The sequence below is a fragment of the Stegodyphus dumicola genome, chromosome X1 (genome assembly GCF_044657685.1).
Source record: "Stegodyphus dumicola isolate Sdum_Otavi_A_Nest chromosome X1, ASM4465768v1".
NCBI lineage: Eukaryota > Metazoa > Arthropoda > Arachnida > Araneae > Eresidae > Stegodyphus > Stegodyphus dumicola.
The window spans coordinates 206,028,222-206,048,831 of record NC_140780.1 but is presented as its reverse complement, the minus strand read 5'-3'; the positions used below and the strand labels follow the sequence as shown (position 1 = coordinate 206,048,831).

General features: G+C 34.1%; 1 protein-coding gene across 4 annotated transcripts in view; it reads right to left on the bottom strand.

Moving 5' to 3' along the window:
• Positions 1–20,610, bottom strand: part of LOC118188979 (gamma-aminobutyric acid receptor subunit beta-like) — a 122,527-nt gene that overhangs the window by 54,738 nt on the left and 47,179 nt on the right. For 2 of the 4 annotated variants that reach the window (XM_035359514.2, XM_035359508.2), the window contains exons 2-3: positions 12,034–12,134; positions 11,851–11,918 (exon numbers count right to left, since the gene is read on the bottom strand). In XM_035359514.2, the coding sequence (XP_035215405.1) occupies positions 11,851–11,918; positions 12,034–12,134 (169 nt within the window). Of the gene's footprint in view, positions 1–11,850; positions 11,935–12,033; positions 12,135–20,610 lie in introns of all 4 variants that reach the window. The other 2 variants (XM_085808303.1, XM_035359523.2) reach the window with 1 other exon arrangement.

Sequence of the window (20,610 nt, the reverse complement as noted above, 5' to 3'; positions counted from 1 at the left end):
TCCATCTGAGTACACCCACATTCCAAGTGGCTGATAATTCTACCACGTAAAAAATCATCTCCATTCTTCCTCTGTGTCATAACTATTCGTTTGTGGCACTGAGTGGCATAGAATGCTTGTGAACAGTTTTACTTCTTTGTTACCATTCCTTATAGACACTTCTCTTACACTCTCATGATTGTGAGGTACTATCAGTGTCATCTGATGGCTTCCTGTAATTTGCATATTATTCTTGAAGATGTCTGCAATAATTCTACAGGTGAAATTTTTACTTTAGAGTTCGATTTCCATGTGATTCTCAATTATCTTTAATTAATGGACATGAGGGTATATTAATCAACATATATAAAAGGAATTATATCATTTAATACATATATGCGAGATTTATTTTTATTTCCCAACCACTATTATTAAATGCACATATATTGTTCAGCCAACAGATCAGCCATTTCAAGCATGATTCATTTGTTTTAATGAGCAGCAAGTAATGGCTGACTATATACTGACTATAACTTAGTTATAAAGTCAAAATAACTGCAACTTTGATACACCTTGAAAAGCAAATTACAGTATAATAATCAAAATCTATGAAATTATAAAATATTTTTCTGATTATGAAAGCCAATCATAATTATATCTACTCTGTGCTAACTACACTCTAAATAATTAAAAGAGATTACATGACTGACATGGAATATACTATTTACTACACAGCAGCAGAATACATTGTTGCTGTCAAAACAATAACAGCATATTTTACCAACTGTAAAAGCAGATTTTTAGGCATTTGAAGACTGTATACCTATATGAAACATAAACACTGTAATGTAATAATTCTCTGAAATATGCAAAATTTTAACTTTCTCCCTATCTGCTAACTGGCACCACAATATAAGGACACGCATGCATGTATATTAAATTAATTTCTAAAATCACAGTTAACAATTTTACAAATAAATTACAAGGAAAAACTTTGAAAAAAAATTTCCACCATTTCTGTTTCCTTTGTTGATCCTATTTAAATCCATTTTCATAACATTAGAGTAATAACAAGAATAAATTACCTAATATGAAAAAAAAACACAAGCAATTTTGAAAAAAAAAACATGCCTTATTACTAAATAAGTTAGTAATAAGCCATGTCTTATTATTAAAATTATTTTTCACAACTTCAGGCTTAAAGTCAGAATTTTAGTAGAGAATTATTTAACAATAATAAACATACTTAATATGTAGCAAGAAAACCAACATGAACTATCAATCTCCAAAGATAGTTCTTCATTTAGTTTATAAAAATATCAGAATTTTACAGCACTTTAATTTTTGATTAAGTTAATGTTTTCACCCTTTTTATGATGCTATAGTTAAGCATTAATTTATTTTGCATGAAAAAAGCAATTTTATTCTAGTGCAGTTTATTAGAAAATGATTAATAAAAATTTATTACTAAAATGCTTAATAATATTTAACATTCCTCATATATATTTTCAGTCTTTTAAATAACACAGTAGCATAACTCAACTGACAAGCCAAGTAAGCACTGCATAATATTAATCTGATTCAATATAACTTTTACACTACAGTCCCTACAGTTTCATGCTACCAGTCCTTTAATGCTTTCGGTCCTAGTTAACAAAGCATCCTAGTCAACTAATGCATTTAAAAAGGAATTCTACTTCATCTAAATTGGGAACAAAAACTCAAATTCAAATAGCACATTAAAAACAAACACACTACGACATGTGCTCTCATAGATACATGACAGCTATTTTTATATTTTCACTTGTTAAAACAGCAGTTTCATACTCATTTCACCGAGCCAATTTATCACAATAATAAATTAAATCATTTACCTTTAAAAGTAACAAAAATAATTTTTACTTTCTTCTAAAATGCAACAACTCTGAAATTATGCATGTGTAACAAAGAAAAGGTTGGGTCATGATATAATAAACATAAAGTTAATCAAATATATGAAAACTGTTCATGAAACACCACTATGTGCAATAACTATATAAATCACAGCTTATTTGTCACAGTGAAATAAGAGAAACAATGTCTGGGGCATGCATGTCTAAGTGAGCACAAAAGGTTCCAGCCTTTTTTAAAACCGAAATGTAAATATCTGATAGACGCAGATATTACTGGCTACAGTACACAACTATTTAACAATGTTTTTTACAGTATACTTTAAGTGTAATGACTGAAATTTTTATTATGAACAAAAGATACATAACAAAACTTCAAGGAATTTAAAGAAAAGCACCTCAGTTAAAAAGACACCACATCAAGAAGTTAATTATCATAACAGTAAAAACACAATTTTATAATTTGTAATCAAGTCTATTCGTTCATGGGTGTTACGTGGAAGCATCACCAATAATATAATCTGATTGACCTTACTGGCAATAATGAAAGAATAATCTGTACTGCAGATCATGTAAAAAATTTGCAGGACTTCTAAATATCAGAAATTTTTGGGAATAATGAGAATTCCGGCATTTTATTCGTCCGAATTCCGTTTACGTATACAGGAATTCTGAAATTATTTCATGGAACAAAACTATCTAAACGGTCAGGCCATACTCAATAACAGATTTTCCCAAAATTAGCAAGACAAATGCAAGGGAATTCCTTCCACAAAACAAATATAAATATTAAATGATGGGGGAAAAGTTTCAATACTTACTTCGAATTATCCGCAATACTCAAATTCTTTGGATAAATAAATTTCGTCGCCACAGTACATTCGTGAAAATAACACTCTCTCTTGCAACAGCAAAACTAATATTTCATAAAATCGACTCAGTTAAAAATTACTAACACGAGTTAATTTTTCATAAAAAAAATCAAAGTAAACCACACAGTATTTCCAAGGCAGCTTTTAAAAAGCAATGATAATCCAGAGGTACGAATAACCACAGATATCCAATAGACATCCATTTAACATCATTTTGATTTCGCTTTTATATGCGACTCTGATATTCAGTGCGCATATATCTAAGTAGAATCAAAGAATATGAGTTAGAAAAGAAACAAACCCTCGCAAACCTAACCTCCTTGACTAGCCTCCGCCACAGCTGCAGGCGACTTTCGAACAAATAGTCTGAGGAGAAGCAAACGTGCAGGGTGCCGTCAAACTACTTGAAATGCTAGTGAAGTACAAAGCATAAATCTGCTATTTGAGATAGTTTGATACTTGGTCGGGCTACTAGTGTCACCCTCGTCTAGGACTCGCCAGGCCCACGGGCCAGCCAATAAGTGACCTTTCCGGGCCTCCAGAACTACTAGGTTCATAAATTTTATATCCCCATGGCCGATACTGCCTAGGTACAGATCCTAGCCAGAAGCTCCGCAGAGTTGTCTACGTCGCCCCCCCGGGGGCGCATACGTGATAATAGGCCTAATAGCTGTGATGTAGATCTTTCTCTTCAAATTAATAGAAAGCTAATCATTTTTAAGCAGGGGGAAAATGTGTACATTATTCCTTATGCTTTTCCACACACTTTGGTCACGTGAGTGGACCAGGTGAATGACCTAAAGGTAACCCCTAGATAACTGGCGCTGTCCACTCTGGGAACCAGGGCACCGAAGAGCCTTACATCTTTCGTGACAGCTATCATTTTGCGGTATTTCCTAACTAGCAGAATTTTTGAATTGTCAGGTCGAATACTGATTTTCCATTTGCAACACCATTTCTCAATGGCAGGGATCTTCTGTTTTTTGACGAGGGCGTGATTTGGCTCTTTGTACTAATAGCAACAGCCGTATCATCAGCGTAACAAGCCAGGAGCGTGTTGTGGTCGTCTTTGAAACTGGGGAAGTAGTTGACAGACAAAATGTAAATTATCAGCGCCAAGATAGATCCTTGCGGAACGCTCGCATGTGTGCCTTTAACGCTGGAGATCTCATTTCCATCTTTAACATCGAAGGTGCGACTTTCCAAGAAAGATTTAATCAGCAGAACCAGGCTTCGAGGCAGTCCCAACTTGATCAGCTTATATATGAGACCTGGATGTCAGACGCGGTCAAAAGGTTCAGGTTCAACAGCTCGATGGACTGGAGTAACAACGGTGGCCGAGATCGGAGGAAACAGCTCATGGAATTCCTTCTTGTAAGTCGGTATCTCATCAACTAACTGGAGCATGAATTTTTTAACGGGATGATAAATCTGTTTATCTGCTTCATCATGCATTGTTTACCGCACGTGCCTTGAGTTCATCGCAATCAGCAACAATCTGCTTCAAAAAAACCATATTGAGCTCGGTGAGAATCCGAGAGACTATTTCGGAGACTTGCAAAAGCACGCGAGAAAGCAGAAAAAATCTGAAGATGAGTTAGTAGCCTACGCTTGTAGAACTACACTAATTGAGTTTTGAACAAACAAATTGAATCACTCACAATTATCATAACTTATGAATTTCCGATGCCTATGAGTCAGCCAAACAAGCACAATTCTTCTTCTCTCAGCTTTACTTGAGAATTAATTTTTGCTGTTATTCATACTCGAAATTTTTATTCTGTAGTGTGCTTTGCATACGATTTTCTTTTTTATTTTGTAGAAAAATTGTTTGTTTTGCAATTAATCATTTTAGTACTTAAATACTTTGATAAAGGATTACTACATTAATATTTCTAACGTAAATATTAATATATAATGTAAGTTCTGTCTTCTTCTTTTCCACATAAACTAATCCTACAATGAACCTGGCGAATTCTCATACAGGCGTGAAGTAAATACCAGCCCAAAAGAAGGGTGAAATTAACCCTTTATTACTTCCAATTATTAACAGAAAGGCAACAACTTCGTGCTTTACAAATACGCCGACTATTTGCGGTGGAACTTAAATGTTATTACACAATCAAACTCAAGTCTATATAGAATAGTGCTGGATTAGCACGTTAAAGTATGGCTGGCTTAGATTGGCTTGCAAACCTAACAAGCGTGATTACTACCCGAAATGGCCGAGGGGCTTGTTTGCGTAACAGCGATGTTAGGAACGAAACGTGCGCTGGCTAGCGAACACACGCTCTGACTAAACTCAGAGATTCACTCGTTTAAATACTCACTTCAATTAACATTAAATTTACATCCTGACAAGGAAATGGGAGGCGAAAATGAGAGGTGCGGGAAAGGTATGAAACTTAAAATACTTTGTTATGCAAAAAAAGTGCAACCCCACAATAATATGTAAAAAATATTAATATTTCTAATAAAATACTTTATTAAATTATACCTTAATTTTAAATGTCTCTGGTAATGCATTTCCACAAATCGATTAGTAGATGTAACATTTATTATTAATTTAGAAGTCAAACAACAAAAATCAGCGTTATATTTTCAAATTTTCACAGGACTAGTTTCGATGGTTTTACCGAATCATCATCCTCAGCTGCAAAAATGCAAATGAACGGGTAAGATATAATCATTACATAAGATAAGATAAGAATCCTTGGACAGGAGATAAGCTAGTGGCGCCATCTGTTGATGAAACCAGAACTAAAACATAATTTCTTTAAAGGCTGAATGCAAAGATGGATTGGAATTAGGGTCGTTAACTAGGACAGAAAGATTTTTTTGAATGTGAAATGCCTCTAGAAAATCCAGTTCACCAATGGAAGATGTTTTTTGAATAATTTTGGTAGCAGAAAAATTGAAAATATGATTTTTGGACCAACAATGTTGGGCAACAGAAGACTTCTGTGTTTCCTTTTCTCTAACATATGCCTCATGTTCCTAACGCGAAATTTTAAGGCTCTCTTAGTTTGGCCAATGTAAATTAAACCACACTGGCAAGGAATCCTGTAAATGCCCCAGGAATTCATATCCGGAATGGGGTCCTTGAGTATGGAACTCGGAATTTTATTGATGGGAGAATAAACTACCCGAAAGTTAAATTTTTGCAAAATACATGCAACTTTATAGCTAATTGATGGAAAGAAGCGTGATTCGTTCGGCGTGTTATTGTATCTTAACCATCTGACTGCTACGCGGCGCAAAAGCGCTGCGTTCATTTGTCTCGGAAAGCACGACGCAGTTATTTATTTTAGAATGCACTCGTGTTACAAAGTACGCGTAGAGGTTAGACTACGTACTTTCACACCCACAGAGCAACAAAGACACACTGAAAATCGCAGCACAAAAGCTCTACGTCGCGGTTTTCGAGACAAATGAACGCAGCGCATTTGCGCCGCGTATCAGTCAAACGGTTAACATTTATTATTATTTAAAAAAATTAAAAAACATCGGCGAGAAGGCTTTTAGGGATTGTCCATTTTGCATTTAGCATTATTATTATGTTGAAATTTGATGGATTTTATGAGTTTTGGCTTTTGGAAATTTTGGGTAGCCATCTCTGTTCTTAAAAGCAAGGCACAGAATCTGTCGTATATGAAAACTTCATACTGAGGTACTTTCATATGTTTGTGATTTCTTTAATAATCTGCAATATAATTTCAAAATAAAATATTCCAATACGAATTTGTATTCAGACGTTCATTACATGTGATTTTGTATTACCTTCTCATGTCAAGAAATGGATTTTAACAAAATTAAATTTGACACCTTAAACATATTTCTAACATTATAGAAATAAGAATTAAAATTTTTGTGCAAAGAATTCACGTTTTTAAATCATTCAATATCGCACTCTGAAAGGTTCTCAGATGTTGCTGGCAGTTTTGGATAGCATTCATAGATGAATTTCAAGGCCTATTTTTATGGCTGTAAAGTTTGTCGATGCCTGAAAAATTTCCGACTGAATTTTTCACCGTGGCATTGCTGTGTTGTTGAAGCTTCATTTCTTCTCCCAGTTCAAATTCTTTGGTAGAATGGAGCAAACATCAGGAAGCCTGTGCCCGTGGTGTTATCCTTATAGAATGAAGTTTTAATTTGCGAATTTAGATATTTTATATTTTTTATTAAAATCCTTTATATTTCAGGAAGTTTAATAAATCGCGATTTATGAAAATCTATGGGGCAGAAATGCTTAAAAAAAGTGAAAATTAGTAGAAGGCAAGCAAAGAACTAACACAGCACACACCGTTTATTAAAATCACTTCCTTTCCAGATGTATTGAGTTAAAAAAGAGGCTGAGTTTAGTAAACGGCGATTTGTGCACTGCAAATCATGATATGAGTTTTAAAGTTTCCAAGTAAAATAATAATTAATAACTAATTCAAAAATTAATCCCAAAAAATAGTTAAAAATTAATACTAAAATTTACACAATTGTGAAATTCATTTTTATATATTTTATAAAAATATTTTTATAACTATATTCTTGATGAAATTTTTTATCTTAAAAATAAATATTCTATCTGTGTTTGTTTCATACATTTAAACAACAGTTTTTGTTTTTCAATTGTATTCTCACTTTCGTAAAACTGCTGATACCTTTTCTTTGGTCAACCTCTTTCAGTTCAAGAATTCTTCTTAGAATTTGCAGTGGTTTTCTAGGTTCAACTGATCATGAGATGAAGTGTATGTGTTGCACAGTTATTTAATTCGCAAGGATATTTTTCATTTTTCAGTTTGCTATCCCATTTCAAACGAAAATCAGTAAAAAATACTATTTGTCATCGATGAGTCCTCGCTGCTGTAGTAAGTCAGATGTACATTCTAAAAACATCGATATTTGCTACTTTGCTCAATAGCTAGAATCGTTTTTTTAACTGTTGGGTCCATATTGCACGTTAATAACACAGTAATTTATTCCTTTAGCTTCTTAAACCAACTGATATTTACATTTTAAATATTAATGTATGCTCTGGTAATGTTTCGTAACGCAGTCCAGTTTCCTCTGTACATTGGTACAACTTCCCCTTCAAGCTATAAATGTTCCAAATGCCATTTAAAAGGCGTCTGCGCAAGCGGCAGTAAATAGCTCAGTAATTCGCGGCAGTAATAATAAAGACGAACTGATTCAGCAATATTTTTATAATAGAAAAGGACAATCTTCCAAAATAAAAAGTGTAATAATAGAGATAGTAACAAGACGGGCTCAGCTCGGCACATTTAACAGGCAATAATCCCCTTCTATGATCATAAACAGACTGGATCAAAGAAAAAAACGCGTTGACCCTAAACAGAAACAATAATCAAACACTAGTTCTAATGGTCCTGCAGTTTGAATTGACAACAGCTATGATTTCAGATACTTTTTTTTTGGCCATTTTCAAATTTAATAATGTTTTTGTTGTTTCCTTAAAAAATAATTTTTTCGCTAACAAGGCAATACATATTTCTCACTCTTTTGGGTCAAACAGCATATCTCGACGAAGTATTGTGCTTCGACAAGAGTATTGCAGATATTACAGAACAAAAAGGGTAAAGTATTTTTGAAAAAAAAATGAAGAGAGTGTTACGTGCTCACGTATAAGATGCTATATTTATACATAAATACTGGTGGTCAAAACCTAAGGACGGATGTCATTATCAATTATACAGCTGCAAAATCGAAGGCAGCAGCATGTGGAAATCGGCATATTTGCATGATGCAGCATAGGAGAGAAAGAAATGAGCAGAACACCATAAACTTACCAATTAATTTGATAGCCACAGTCCTAGCGCCCTAACTGTACAGCTCCGTCCAAATTTTGATGGAGAACACCTGAAGCTCCAGATCTGAGGGTTTTCCAGCCCTCTTCCCTGATCATCAAACTTTTCGAGAGGACTTTCGACTCACCAGTATTTTAAAGCGCCTTCACAACGCACAATCATTATACACTTATAAGCATCTTAGCGTTCTCTGGATTACTGCAGCCCAACCAAAGAACATCTATGTAGATTCTTTGGCCCAACGATACTGCAATAAGCGCTGCTAATCGCTGTACCGATCAGGTCGGCAGTGTGATGAAGTATGGTGCGTATGCAAAGATTTGTTTTATCACAGGCGTAGTTCACGTAATAGCATTGGTAAGTGATTAAAGGTATTAGGCGCCTGCAGGTACTTATTGTTGGAAGTGATATCTTATCGCATAGGAATCAATAGACGTTTGGAAAATTCTGGATAAGTCTTGTAGATGTAGATAGATCGTTTAGACTTTAGATGACTTCATATGCGGTCGTATTATCGGGAAACTGGAAGAAGAGCGAAAAAAAAAAAAAATGACAGTAAAATAAAAGACGTAGCCAGGAAATTCCACATCGTTCTACCGTATTGTTTTTCAGCTTTAGGGAAACGTGTTGAAAACACATGAAATATCAAATAGATGCAAACGGGCAATCTGTAATATTAATAACTAGGTTCTTTAAAAGTAATATTTTTATCTTAAAAAAAGGGAGACAAATTTAAGCTTAATACTGCGTCTGGTAATTGCAGTTAAACTCAACAGGATTATATAATTTAACCTACCTAGTTTTTCATGATGGATATCTAGTGAAAATAAGTATGCGCACTATGTAGATAACCTTCTTAATTTTTAATTTAGAATATCATAGCAGAGCTTATGTAAAACTAAATTGGATTTCACCGATTTCGCCGTCATTTATAATTTCTAATTTTTTATCCTAATTATACGGTCAATTTCTTTGCTTGTTTATTAATATCAAAGTATTAAAACTGAAATTTCAATTTCACTGTAATAGATATTTTAAATGCCGTTTTCATGTTTTAAATATGAAACTTACCCCCAAAAAATACGGTAGGCTTTCTCTTTTATTTTAAAGAGCCGCTGGTGTTTAGAGTAGGATTACTAATGTTAGTGTGAGGATGTTATGGAACAAATAAAACAAACAAAAGATTTTGCACACACATACATATTATGTTATTTTGTCTTTTATTTATTACATTTATTCATTCAAAATAATGATGATATGATATAAGAAATAAGATACATTATTTAAGATGTCTGCAGTTACACTCCGAGTAAATGTTGAATCCATAAATGAATTGTCAAGTGTACTTGGATAGTTACTTGGCACCATATTGAGATTAAAATGACGTTTCATAAAAAAAATGCCTTTTCATTTCGTATTACGTCTACATTGAAATTTCTCATCATAACAGTAGGAACATCTGTATATGCAGTAAATTCTTTATCGATCAATAAAGTAGTCTCAGAGTATTTTCTCAATGCACTAAACAAGAACATCTTCAAATCTCTTGAATTAAAAGTTAGATGAATATATACGGATGTTAGAATAAATCTTGACTGTTTATTAACAATTATATGCAACCGCACAAATATCGCCTGTTTCTGAATCCTGTATTCTCTTACGCTGCTTGAGAGTAAATTCTTTTTGTACACAATATGCTACCCTCGTCAAATTTCAATAAATTGCAACACCACTAGCTTGGCGAAATAAAATAAAGTACAGCAAACACCATCTAAACACACTGACTGGCTACGCGCGAGAGTCTACCAGACGACCTTACCACTCACATGCGCACGGAGCTTCACCAAAATTTCGCTATTTTTGACACCCGTTGTTCAATTAATTTTTTATTTTTTTTTTATTTTTGCTAATGCGCTCTTTCATCCATCTAATGATGTATTTAAATTGATTGTAACATTTGTAGTTTTGAAGGTGTAAGCATTCGCGCATGACTCAACGTCTAAATTTTTGCTTCCCCATCAGACCATAATGGAAAAATGTAATCCTACGTAAAAAAAAAAAAAAAAAAAAAAAAAAAAAAGACAAAGAAGTGTTAGTCTCTTAATCCGCAACGGTAAAATTTAAGCTTATTTTGAAAGTTGCATGTGTCATAAAACATTTTTTTTACATAAATCAAGTTATGCAAGGAATGCAAGGAATTTGAGATAGTAAGCAAAACAATAGAATGGGGAAAATGAACTGTTCTTTAACTGATTTGTTCCACTTGTGAATTTCTTCCACATAAGCATTTTCATTTGATTTTCTTCTTTAATGAAACGGAAGAAATAAGTAGACTAATAACATTCTTTGTGCTGAAACAATTATTATAACACTATAAAAAATCCAATGCTGCATTGTATGCTGAATTAATCTTTATATTCTGATTCCGAAATGCAGTGATTATTTCAAAATAGTTAAAACTTGCAGTTTATATTATTTAAATGATTCAATTTTGATCGGTTGTTAAAGAGACTTTACTAAAATCTTTCGAGAACCATGCTTATCAGCACAAAGTGCGTAATTTATAAAAACTATGCACCGCGTGTTAGCAGACACGATTCTTTTTTTGAGTGAATCGTTAGGCATTTCACAGAAAGCGAAAGTTGCCCCCATGGAGATCTTTTTTAGGTAAATTGGCTCGTATCGACGCTACACATGGGTAAAACCACGAAAATGCCGATGTATCCAACCTGTTCGACGGGACATAAACCACGGACCGAACTACCAGTATTCAGCGGATTTTACCCCTCGGCCGCTGGTGGGAGTCGTGACGATTTCAGTTGAATCTAATAAGGTAATAGACAACAAGACTACTTCAGTATCATGATATGATTAAGATATCCCATTCGTGTGGCAGAGATAAAAGAGGGCCATTCGGAATATGGAACACATTTTGCGCAGGTAGAATTCTAAATATGAATGCTCAATAATGTTTGTTTATTTGGAAACAGTAAAGCATGTGAAGGGGATCTGTCGGGGCTTGTGGAAGTCTTGCTAAGGGGAAAATAATCGAATATACTTTACACTTGGGGAAACCACAAAACACCTGTGAAGTCATCTCGTTCACTGGGATTCAAACATAGGCCGAACTACCAGCGTTAGTTTAATCCAATCAGCCATTGATGTGTACAGTGTCTACAAGACAAGTGGTCTATAAGCATTATGTTGGTATAACTTTGAAACAGTATAATTTTTAAAACGCAATATCTCTCAGTCAATATTTATGGCATGCGGATAAAGACACTTACTTACCATATTCACTTCAGATATGGCGTCAAAACTTGCAATTTGCAAATCCATTCCAATAAAAAGAGGATTTCCTAATGTTTAAACATACTGTTAAGTTACCAAAAAAGAAACAGAAAAGAATGAATAAATTGAAAAACAGGCTCTATATTAATATGATTTGTTGACTGAAATAGGTAATATTCTTACCACCAAAGTTTGGACGAAGTCGAACATCATAACCGTCGAGAAGATGTTTTATAATATCTGTAATATTCTCAAGTTCTAATAATTTCTGCGAATGGGCTCGACTGTAAAAAAATCAAAAACATCATTAGATACATGAAAGAATTCAAAGAAGTATCCAAAAATTATTAAAACAATATGTAAGGTATTTTATTTTAAGTAATCAAATATCATGATTTAAGCCTTTACTACAACTTTTTTCCATATACCATACCAACATGTAAATTAGGTTTTTGTGCGCTTAAGCTGAGGGTTTTGAAATGTCAGATGACAGCTTCAGACAGCCGGCGCCTTACAGTTATTTATTCCTGCCAGCTCTGTCTTACTCTCGCCAAGTCTGCAGGACCTAAATTTATATTCCGTCTTTAACGCCTTGCTAGCCGATGTTCTAAAACATGCGTCTGTAAAATTCTGAGCCAGTTTATTCTGCATATTATGTGTGTAGCCTGCGACTTTTTTTATCTACATTTGATACTTAACTTTCTGCTACGTTAATTTAAATACCTGCAAAGTTCATTTTAGCACAAGCCGTGACTGCTCTGTTGAGTTTAAGAACTAAATAGAAAGGCTATTTTAACCTTCTTCAATATCTTCAGATCTCCTTCAGTATCAATATCCCTCCTTTAGTGTTGTTTTTCAGACCCAGTTATAACTTTCTATCAGCGGGTATCTATCTAGTAGGGTCTTAAATACAAGTTTTCAATTACAGTAGAGCCCTACGTTTGGCACGCAACAATATCACGAACCATGTCGCAAGACAATGCAAAATTTGCACTAGCCCCCAAAGACTCCGAGATCCTACGGCACCAGTAAGCCGCATGGAAGGCTTCGGATTTATTATGAACAATATACGTTCATCGATAAAACCATCCAATAGTTTCGACAGTAGAAGTTACGTGTTAACGTTCTTAAAAAGCTTGGAAACGTAATTTTTATATACCTTGTTGGAGAATCTCAAAAAGAAACCATAGCAACCGCTGCACTAAGAGGCCAAATCCTAAATTTTTTTAAAAGGACTGGAAAGTACACTGCCCTCCAAAAGTTAAGGAACAGCTTGTTTTTGAAAGCTCACCATTATAAAAATGTCAGTAACATTTAAATTCCCAGTTTATATGCATGATAATAACGAAGTTTAAGAATTTATATGTAAAAACAATAGCTACTTTTATTTTATAGAAATGAATACTTATATAGGAGGTGGAGAAAAAAATGTAAAAATTGCAAGTTTTGTTCACAAGTGAGTGAGCGGCACCAAGGCAGGCCACTGACCTGGCTATCTTCAGTTGTTATTAGCAATTTCGTTGACAATATCTAGGAGAGTCTATCAATGTCCAGGAAAAGTTGTTTTCCCGATTCGTTGAGGTGGCGGACGATCGGATAGGAGGAGATGGAGATGTCACAATCTGATGCTGCTTGACGTCCCAAAGTCTCTCGTGTGGTCCACCGACTGTGGAATCACTTTGAAACCGAGGATTCTGTGGTTAGAAGACATGTTCCAGGCAGACTAAGAGTTACCCTTTATTTAGCTCTTTCGGCACGAAGGAGGAGCAACATCATTGTGCCTCAGCTCATGGCGATAATTTAGTGGCAACAAAGACAAGAATCTCGGCTACTACAGTACTCAGACGCCTGCACAATACAGGTCTTTATGCAAGACGGCCAGTTGCTTATGTCTCTTTGACCCGAGGACTCAGAGGGGCGCGTTTATGTTGGGCAAGACAACACTTCTTCTGGACCAGTCAACAATGGGCGTCTGTTCTCTTCATAGACGTGTTCAAGCTCACATTGGAGAGTGATTCGAGGTTGTCATCTGATCTGGAGAGAACAACGCACCAGATACAACCAATACCCCATAGTGGGAAGACACAGTTACAGAAGTAGTGCAACAATGGTTTGGACTGGGATCTCTTTCGGTGGTCACACTGATCTGCATGTGTTCCATGAAGGAACTTTGACTGGTGTGAGGTATCGAGACGAGGACCTTGATTAATATGTACGCCCGTATGCCGCTGCTGTTGGTCTTAGATTTCTTCTGATGGACGACAATGCGTGACTGCTCTGAGCTCGGTTTGCTGAAGAATATCTTGAAAGCTACGGTAGGGAGTGGCCAGTTTCGTCCCCAGACACGAATCCGATAGAGCACCTTTAGAAATACCTTGGGAGGCACGTTGCTGCTTTAAGTCCTTTTCCAAGGTCGCTAGCTGAGCTTGAACAAGGATTTCACTGTGTCTGGTCGTTGCTTCCCGACTTACCGAAAACTTAATGGAAAGTATGAAACGTTGCTGCCGCAAATTTATTGCAGTAAGGGTGGACACATTCTTTATTAGATTCAATTTTTGTAGTGCTACCAACTCATTTTTCCTCAAAAAACTGCGGTGTACTGTTTCCCCAACACTAGATTTCTCTGCCCAAAGTGCAATGTTTTGTTGTAATTCATGTTTGTGTTTAACTTTAAAAGCATTCTATGTCGCATTCATTAACGATGTATTAAAGATCTGTTTAGTGAACTTGTCCTGCAAATTTCTTGTTTCTAAATTGCTTCATTCTCAAATTAGATACAAAAAACATGTTGTTCCTTAATTTTTGCTTGGCAGTGTATTTACTAGGTAAACTAGGCACTGAAAGTTAGAAGTTTGAAGTATTTGAAGCTGCACTTTCGAAAGAATTCCCTGTGGTGAAACATAGGAGGAAGTTAGAGTCGCACTTAAATCGCAAACCCGGATAAGGCCGACCTAAACGCAGGATAAAGCAGATAAGGTTAACGTAAATTGTTAATACCTTGATAAGGCAGATGAGTTAACGGATTTATTTTAAGAAAAGTACAGGTGATGAAATTGTTATTTGGGTAAAAGCCAGATTCAGAATTTATAGATAATATTACGGAGATTGTTACCACATATTCAAGATTTTTTGGAGCTAAAAAACTCTTACGGTAGAACAGCTTTTCTAATTAGCCGGGAAATTTGAAAGTCAGTGTGTGTCAGTGAATATGTGTAGGTGGAAATATGAAGAAAGAGGTAACGAAAATTTTTGGAAGCATGTAGCCGAGAAAGGGGTTAAATTTGGCACAGGAGGCGGTTTGGCAATCGACAGAACCTTTCTTCCGCTAACGGTAATCACCAATATATTTCTCCGAAAAGGAAATCGGTGGATGGTATGCAGAAAGATTTAAACTAGGTAGGTGGTGCTGTCGGTCAGTCACGAGAGAGAAGGAAAGGCCTTTTACGTCCAATGAAATACGCTACTAATTAAATATATATCACTCTCAATTATTCAAACTGTCGTAAACGGCATAGCTTCAGCGCTTTATTATATATAGAGGCGCAAAGTAGCTTTCTGGAGGAACATTTTAGGAAGCAGATTACTTGGTATGGCGGGAGTTAAAGTAATTGCAGCACAGGAAAACATTCTGAATGTTAAGGAAAGTGACTGAAAATGTGTAAGTTAAAAATTAACATCGATTTTTTTTTTTTTTTCGGTGTGTGGTGAAAAACTTAGAGACAAACTTGGATTTTTAAAAATTGTCTCTTTTTTTTTCCTTCGGTTAAGAAGCTCTTTTCATAATCTAGCTTCTAGATGCGCGATATCGAAACCCAGGAAAATCAGGAACCGATCCATGTTGATAGCATACCTGTATTGTACACGAGGCCGTTTAACGATTCCCAGAACACAAGTATTCAACGAGAGCCAACCTACATAAGCACAATCGAGGATAGGTTAAAGATAAGCAAGTTTAGCAGCAGTGAGCAGTAAAACACAGAGGGAGGGGACAGAGCACCTTTATACGCTCAGCGGTCAGCGCCGCTTTGCCTCATATCTCATTTAAAGTGCTCAGAGGAGGTGAGCTCAGACGTTGTCACCACGAAATAGTTACATTATCTAAGGCGATCGCATAAATGCACTTTTGGGATGGTGGTAATGATCTTTAACTGCTACGAAAAAAAAAAAAAAAAAAAAAAAAAAAAAAAACCACAATCCGATCCCAGAGCCATTTACCTACCTCAGAGACAAGGGGTCTCTTTTTCCAGCAGTGCTAAAATGATGACGACCCGAAGACCGCCGCGATATGATTTTAAAACTAAACTACTGAAAACTTAAGAAATATGGACACGCGAATGAATTGTTAAATTTCCCATTTCGTTTTTTTACACTTTTTTCTTTAAATAATAGCACTCGGTGTTCAAGAAAGAAGAAAAATTCTCTTACACATGCTTAATAAAGTCCAGCAAAATCTATTGCTACGATGATACAATTGCACACTTCATTTCACTTCAAGATAAGACAGTGTGTGGGGAACAATCAAAGAACGCAATTAATTAATATTGTTTTTAAATGTTTGACTACTTGTATAAATTTTAACTATTACTTGTTAGAATGTAGTATTAAGAACCTATATTTATAAATTTTTATTCCAAACACTTATACATAGAGAGAAAAGAAAAAAAAAATGTACTGTGATTTTACAGGATATTTTTGAAACTAAAATGTATTACTAAATGAAAAATTCCGATCTAATTCACTGGAGTCAAAAATAGTCCAGTGGATAGCATAAAACAGTGGTTTCATTTGGGCTTTTGTGTCTAGCAGAATGTTTTGCTCTTCCCTCTGTGTAACATGAATACAACTTAATTTTCGTAGAAACTACAGTGGTAGTTCATTTGGGCTTTTGTGTTTAGCAGAACGTTTTGCTTTTCAAAGTGAATACAACTTAATTTCCGTAGAAACTTTATACAGTGTTTTATATAGGAATTTTGAAAAATTAAACTATAGTATCAATAGAAGTGAAAAATTGCAATCTGATTAGCAAGAGATCAGAAATAGCCTAGTGGACAACGCAAAATATTGGCACTCCATTTGGGGGTTTTGAGGTTGACAGAATGGATTGCTGCTTCATATGTGTAGCCTAGAATGGAAGTTGATTTTTGTAGAATTTTATAGTGTTTTATATAGGAATTTTGGAAAATCAAACTGTGAAATTAATACTAAACGAAAAATTCCGATCAAATTCTCAGGGGGTCAAAAATGGTCCAGTGGATAATATAAAACAGTTGTAGTTCATTTGAGGTTTTGTGCTTGTCAGAATGGTTTGTTCTTTACAATGTATAAAGCGAATGCAAATTAATTTTTCATAGAAATTTCCCACGAAGGAGTACATTCTAAGGCCTCACATAACTTACTAAAATCAATAAAATAACCAATTTATCTCTCTGCATTGCATTTCTAAAAAATCCATTTTCAGCCAATTTAAGCTTTACAGCAACAAAACGCAAAGAGGAAAAAGAGGAAGCAAATTAAAAAACAATACGAAATTTTTACCCACTTTGAATACACTTTGAATTTCTTTTTTTAATTTGGCATTGAAAAAGCAATTGAAACGTTTTTTTGACTCGGAAAACTTTCCCAAGAAACTTCTCAACTGGTTACACTCTTGTCTTATAAATTCCTTATCAAACTAAAAAAATTCATTCATGAAAGCTACGACGAAATACAAATCATTAAAGACATGGTTCTCGATTTTTGTCTATTCAGACTTTCTAGTTGTTTGACTCAACGCAAAATTTATTTTAAAGTCAATTTTCTGCATCCGCAGTTTGACAATATTCAATTCTCAAGAATCATCAACGATTGTAAAGTTTACTTCCCTGCTGTAGACACCACACCAATAGTTGCATTTAAATATCAAAGGACCTTAAGCAACTTGCAAACTAACCACAGTAGAGGTAAAAAGGAGAGTTCTGGATCGGGAGCACAGGGAGCGGGAGTTGAGGGAGCTCCCGAGAAGGAAGGCTGAGCCGTGGGAGGGAGGCTTATCTGAAAATGGGGACAGGGAGCCTTATCAGGAGGTGGATGCGAGTAGAGTAGTTGCTACGTCACAGAAAAAGGACGTGTGCTTAGATTATTTTCTTTTTTTTAATTTGGTGATTTAGGCATTTAGTAGTTATATTATAATTTGTAAACTTGCTTATTTATATTGAGTTCTTAAAAACGTATATCAAGTAGGTGTTTTAAGTGACTGATACAGTTATTATCTTGAAACAGATATTAGCATATAATAAAATGTTTCCTTCACAGTATAACCTCTTCCGAAGATAATTATTTTCTTACTTTTATTTATCCTATGACTGAATATCTGCAAAACTGCTACATGTCATCACAATTTAATAAGAGATTATATTTTACTGATTTATCGGAGGTGATTTTCCTTCGTTAATAAATTTTTAGCCTTTGTGCTTTTTCTTCGTATTCCAGCTATTTTACTACGTGCATGATGATTATCTCCTAGTTACCCTGAACGAGGATTAGTTTCGAATTTAATGATTGAGGGATCCTATACACTCAGAATTTTACCTTATTTTTTAAATCTTCTGTTCATAATATCACATATACTTTCCGTAATCTTCATTACATTACTCATTTTTATTCTTAAATTCATTTTACCCAGAGTTTTTTCAGACTTGTTAGGCAATACTTTTAACTTATTCGTTATATTTTACAAGTGTAATTACTAAAACACACATTTTCGTGTATTATATTATTCAATGTTAGATGTAATTTTTAACTTTTTTCGCTCTTTTTAACGTTAGTGATCTTCAACATAGTCTGTATTTTAACATAATTCCTATATTTTCCGATCATATACTTGACTCGTATTTAATTTTAGATGTAACATTTCTAGCTAGTTTAGTACATTTTTAACCTTCACACTGTTTCATATACTCTAATTTTTAACCATTTTATATTTTCACACTATATACATGACTTTTACTTGATTTCTCTCATTCATTTTAACCTCCATGATTTTCAATATAGTCCTAATTTTAACATAATTCCTGCATTTTCACATCATATACCTGATTTTTATTTAATTTTAGGTGGGAATTTTAACTTATTTTCTATTTTTTAACGTTTTTAGTTTCCAACATACTCTGAATTTTAACTAATTTGCTATATTTTTACACTATGTACATGACTTTCATTTAATTTATTGCTACTTTCATACGTTTTAAACTTCGTAATTTCAAATATACTTTACATTTTAGTTTAATTCCTATATTTTCTGACCATATATATGAATTTTGTTTAATTTTAGATGTAATTTTTAACTTGTTTCGTACATTTTAAACCTTCGTAATTTTTAAAGTACTCTAATTTTGAACTTGCTTATTACATTTTTCTACCATATACCTAACTTATTTAATTCTAGATGTAAATTTTAACTCCTTTTCTGTTTTTTATTGTTTTTAGTTTCCAACATACTAAGAATTTTAACTAATTTCTTATATTTTCACATGACTTTCATTTAATTTGTAATGACTTTCATACGTTTTAACACTTCTAATTTCAAACAGGCTTTTATTTTAGCTTAATTCCTCTATTTTCTTGCCATGTATATGAGCTTTATTCAATTTTAGATATTACTTTTAACATGTTTCGTACATTTTATACCTTCGTAATTTTTAAAGTACTCTAATTTTGAACTTGTTTATTACATTTTCCTACCATACGCATGAACTTTAATTAATTTTAGATGTAATTTTCATACTTTTCTAGCACTGGGTTTCTTTCTAGTTTCCAACATACTCTAAAGTTTAACTCTGTTTTATAATTTTTGATTGTAATTGCGCTTGTGATTTTACTATTTCAGCTAAATTAACACGCTTAAATTTCTTAACCCCTTCGAGCCGGGTAGCGAAAACGCGCGCTTATCGCGGAGGCCGGCAGTGTCTTCCGCGAGCGTCTCTCCAGGGCCGGGGGCTTTTTTGCTACTAAGCCTAAATCCATGAAATTTCCGAAGTATCAACGCATTGTTTAATAATGCTCTATAGAGTATTTAAACGGCTTATGCTTTATATATATATATATATATATATATATATATACTTTAATTACCTTGTTTCTTGTTTAAATGCATATTTTACACATTTTATTTTAATTACTCACCATTTTATGACTTTTAACATATTATACATCTGAAAATTAAATATATTACTTAAAATTCTCTTTTCGTGTGAAAAATTTTAAAACAGGGATCTACACACAGTCCTACGTTACATTCCTTGAACTCGTAATAACTCATTTGCCGTTTTGGAGGATTTTTCCGGGAATGTGAACAAACGAAGCATCGTCGTCTCATTTTCTTATCAGTCTCTTCTGAACAAATTTTGGAAAATGTCTTTCAGTTAATCTTTCAGAATCAATATCAGAATTTCAGAACCAATATCTGAAATATTTTGCATCATTTCTGCTATTTCATGCTCTGTTAAACATTTTCGACGCTTCGACATTGCAACGGTAAAAACAAAGAATTCACGTCTAACAAGATCTAATTATTTTCTAAAAACTGAACTGCAAACCGAAATACCCAACGCTTTAGAGCAAATAAAACTTCTCTACTTACAGTAAACAACTACCACGTGCGAATAAAGTGCGATTTAAAGAGACGTCATAAATCACGCCATTCGGAAACATTTAGTTCCCCGTTTGTTTATATAATCAAAAACACGTGTATGTGAGTCATGCTTCTCTCATTTCAAGTAGAAG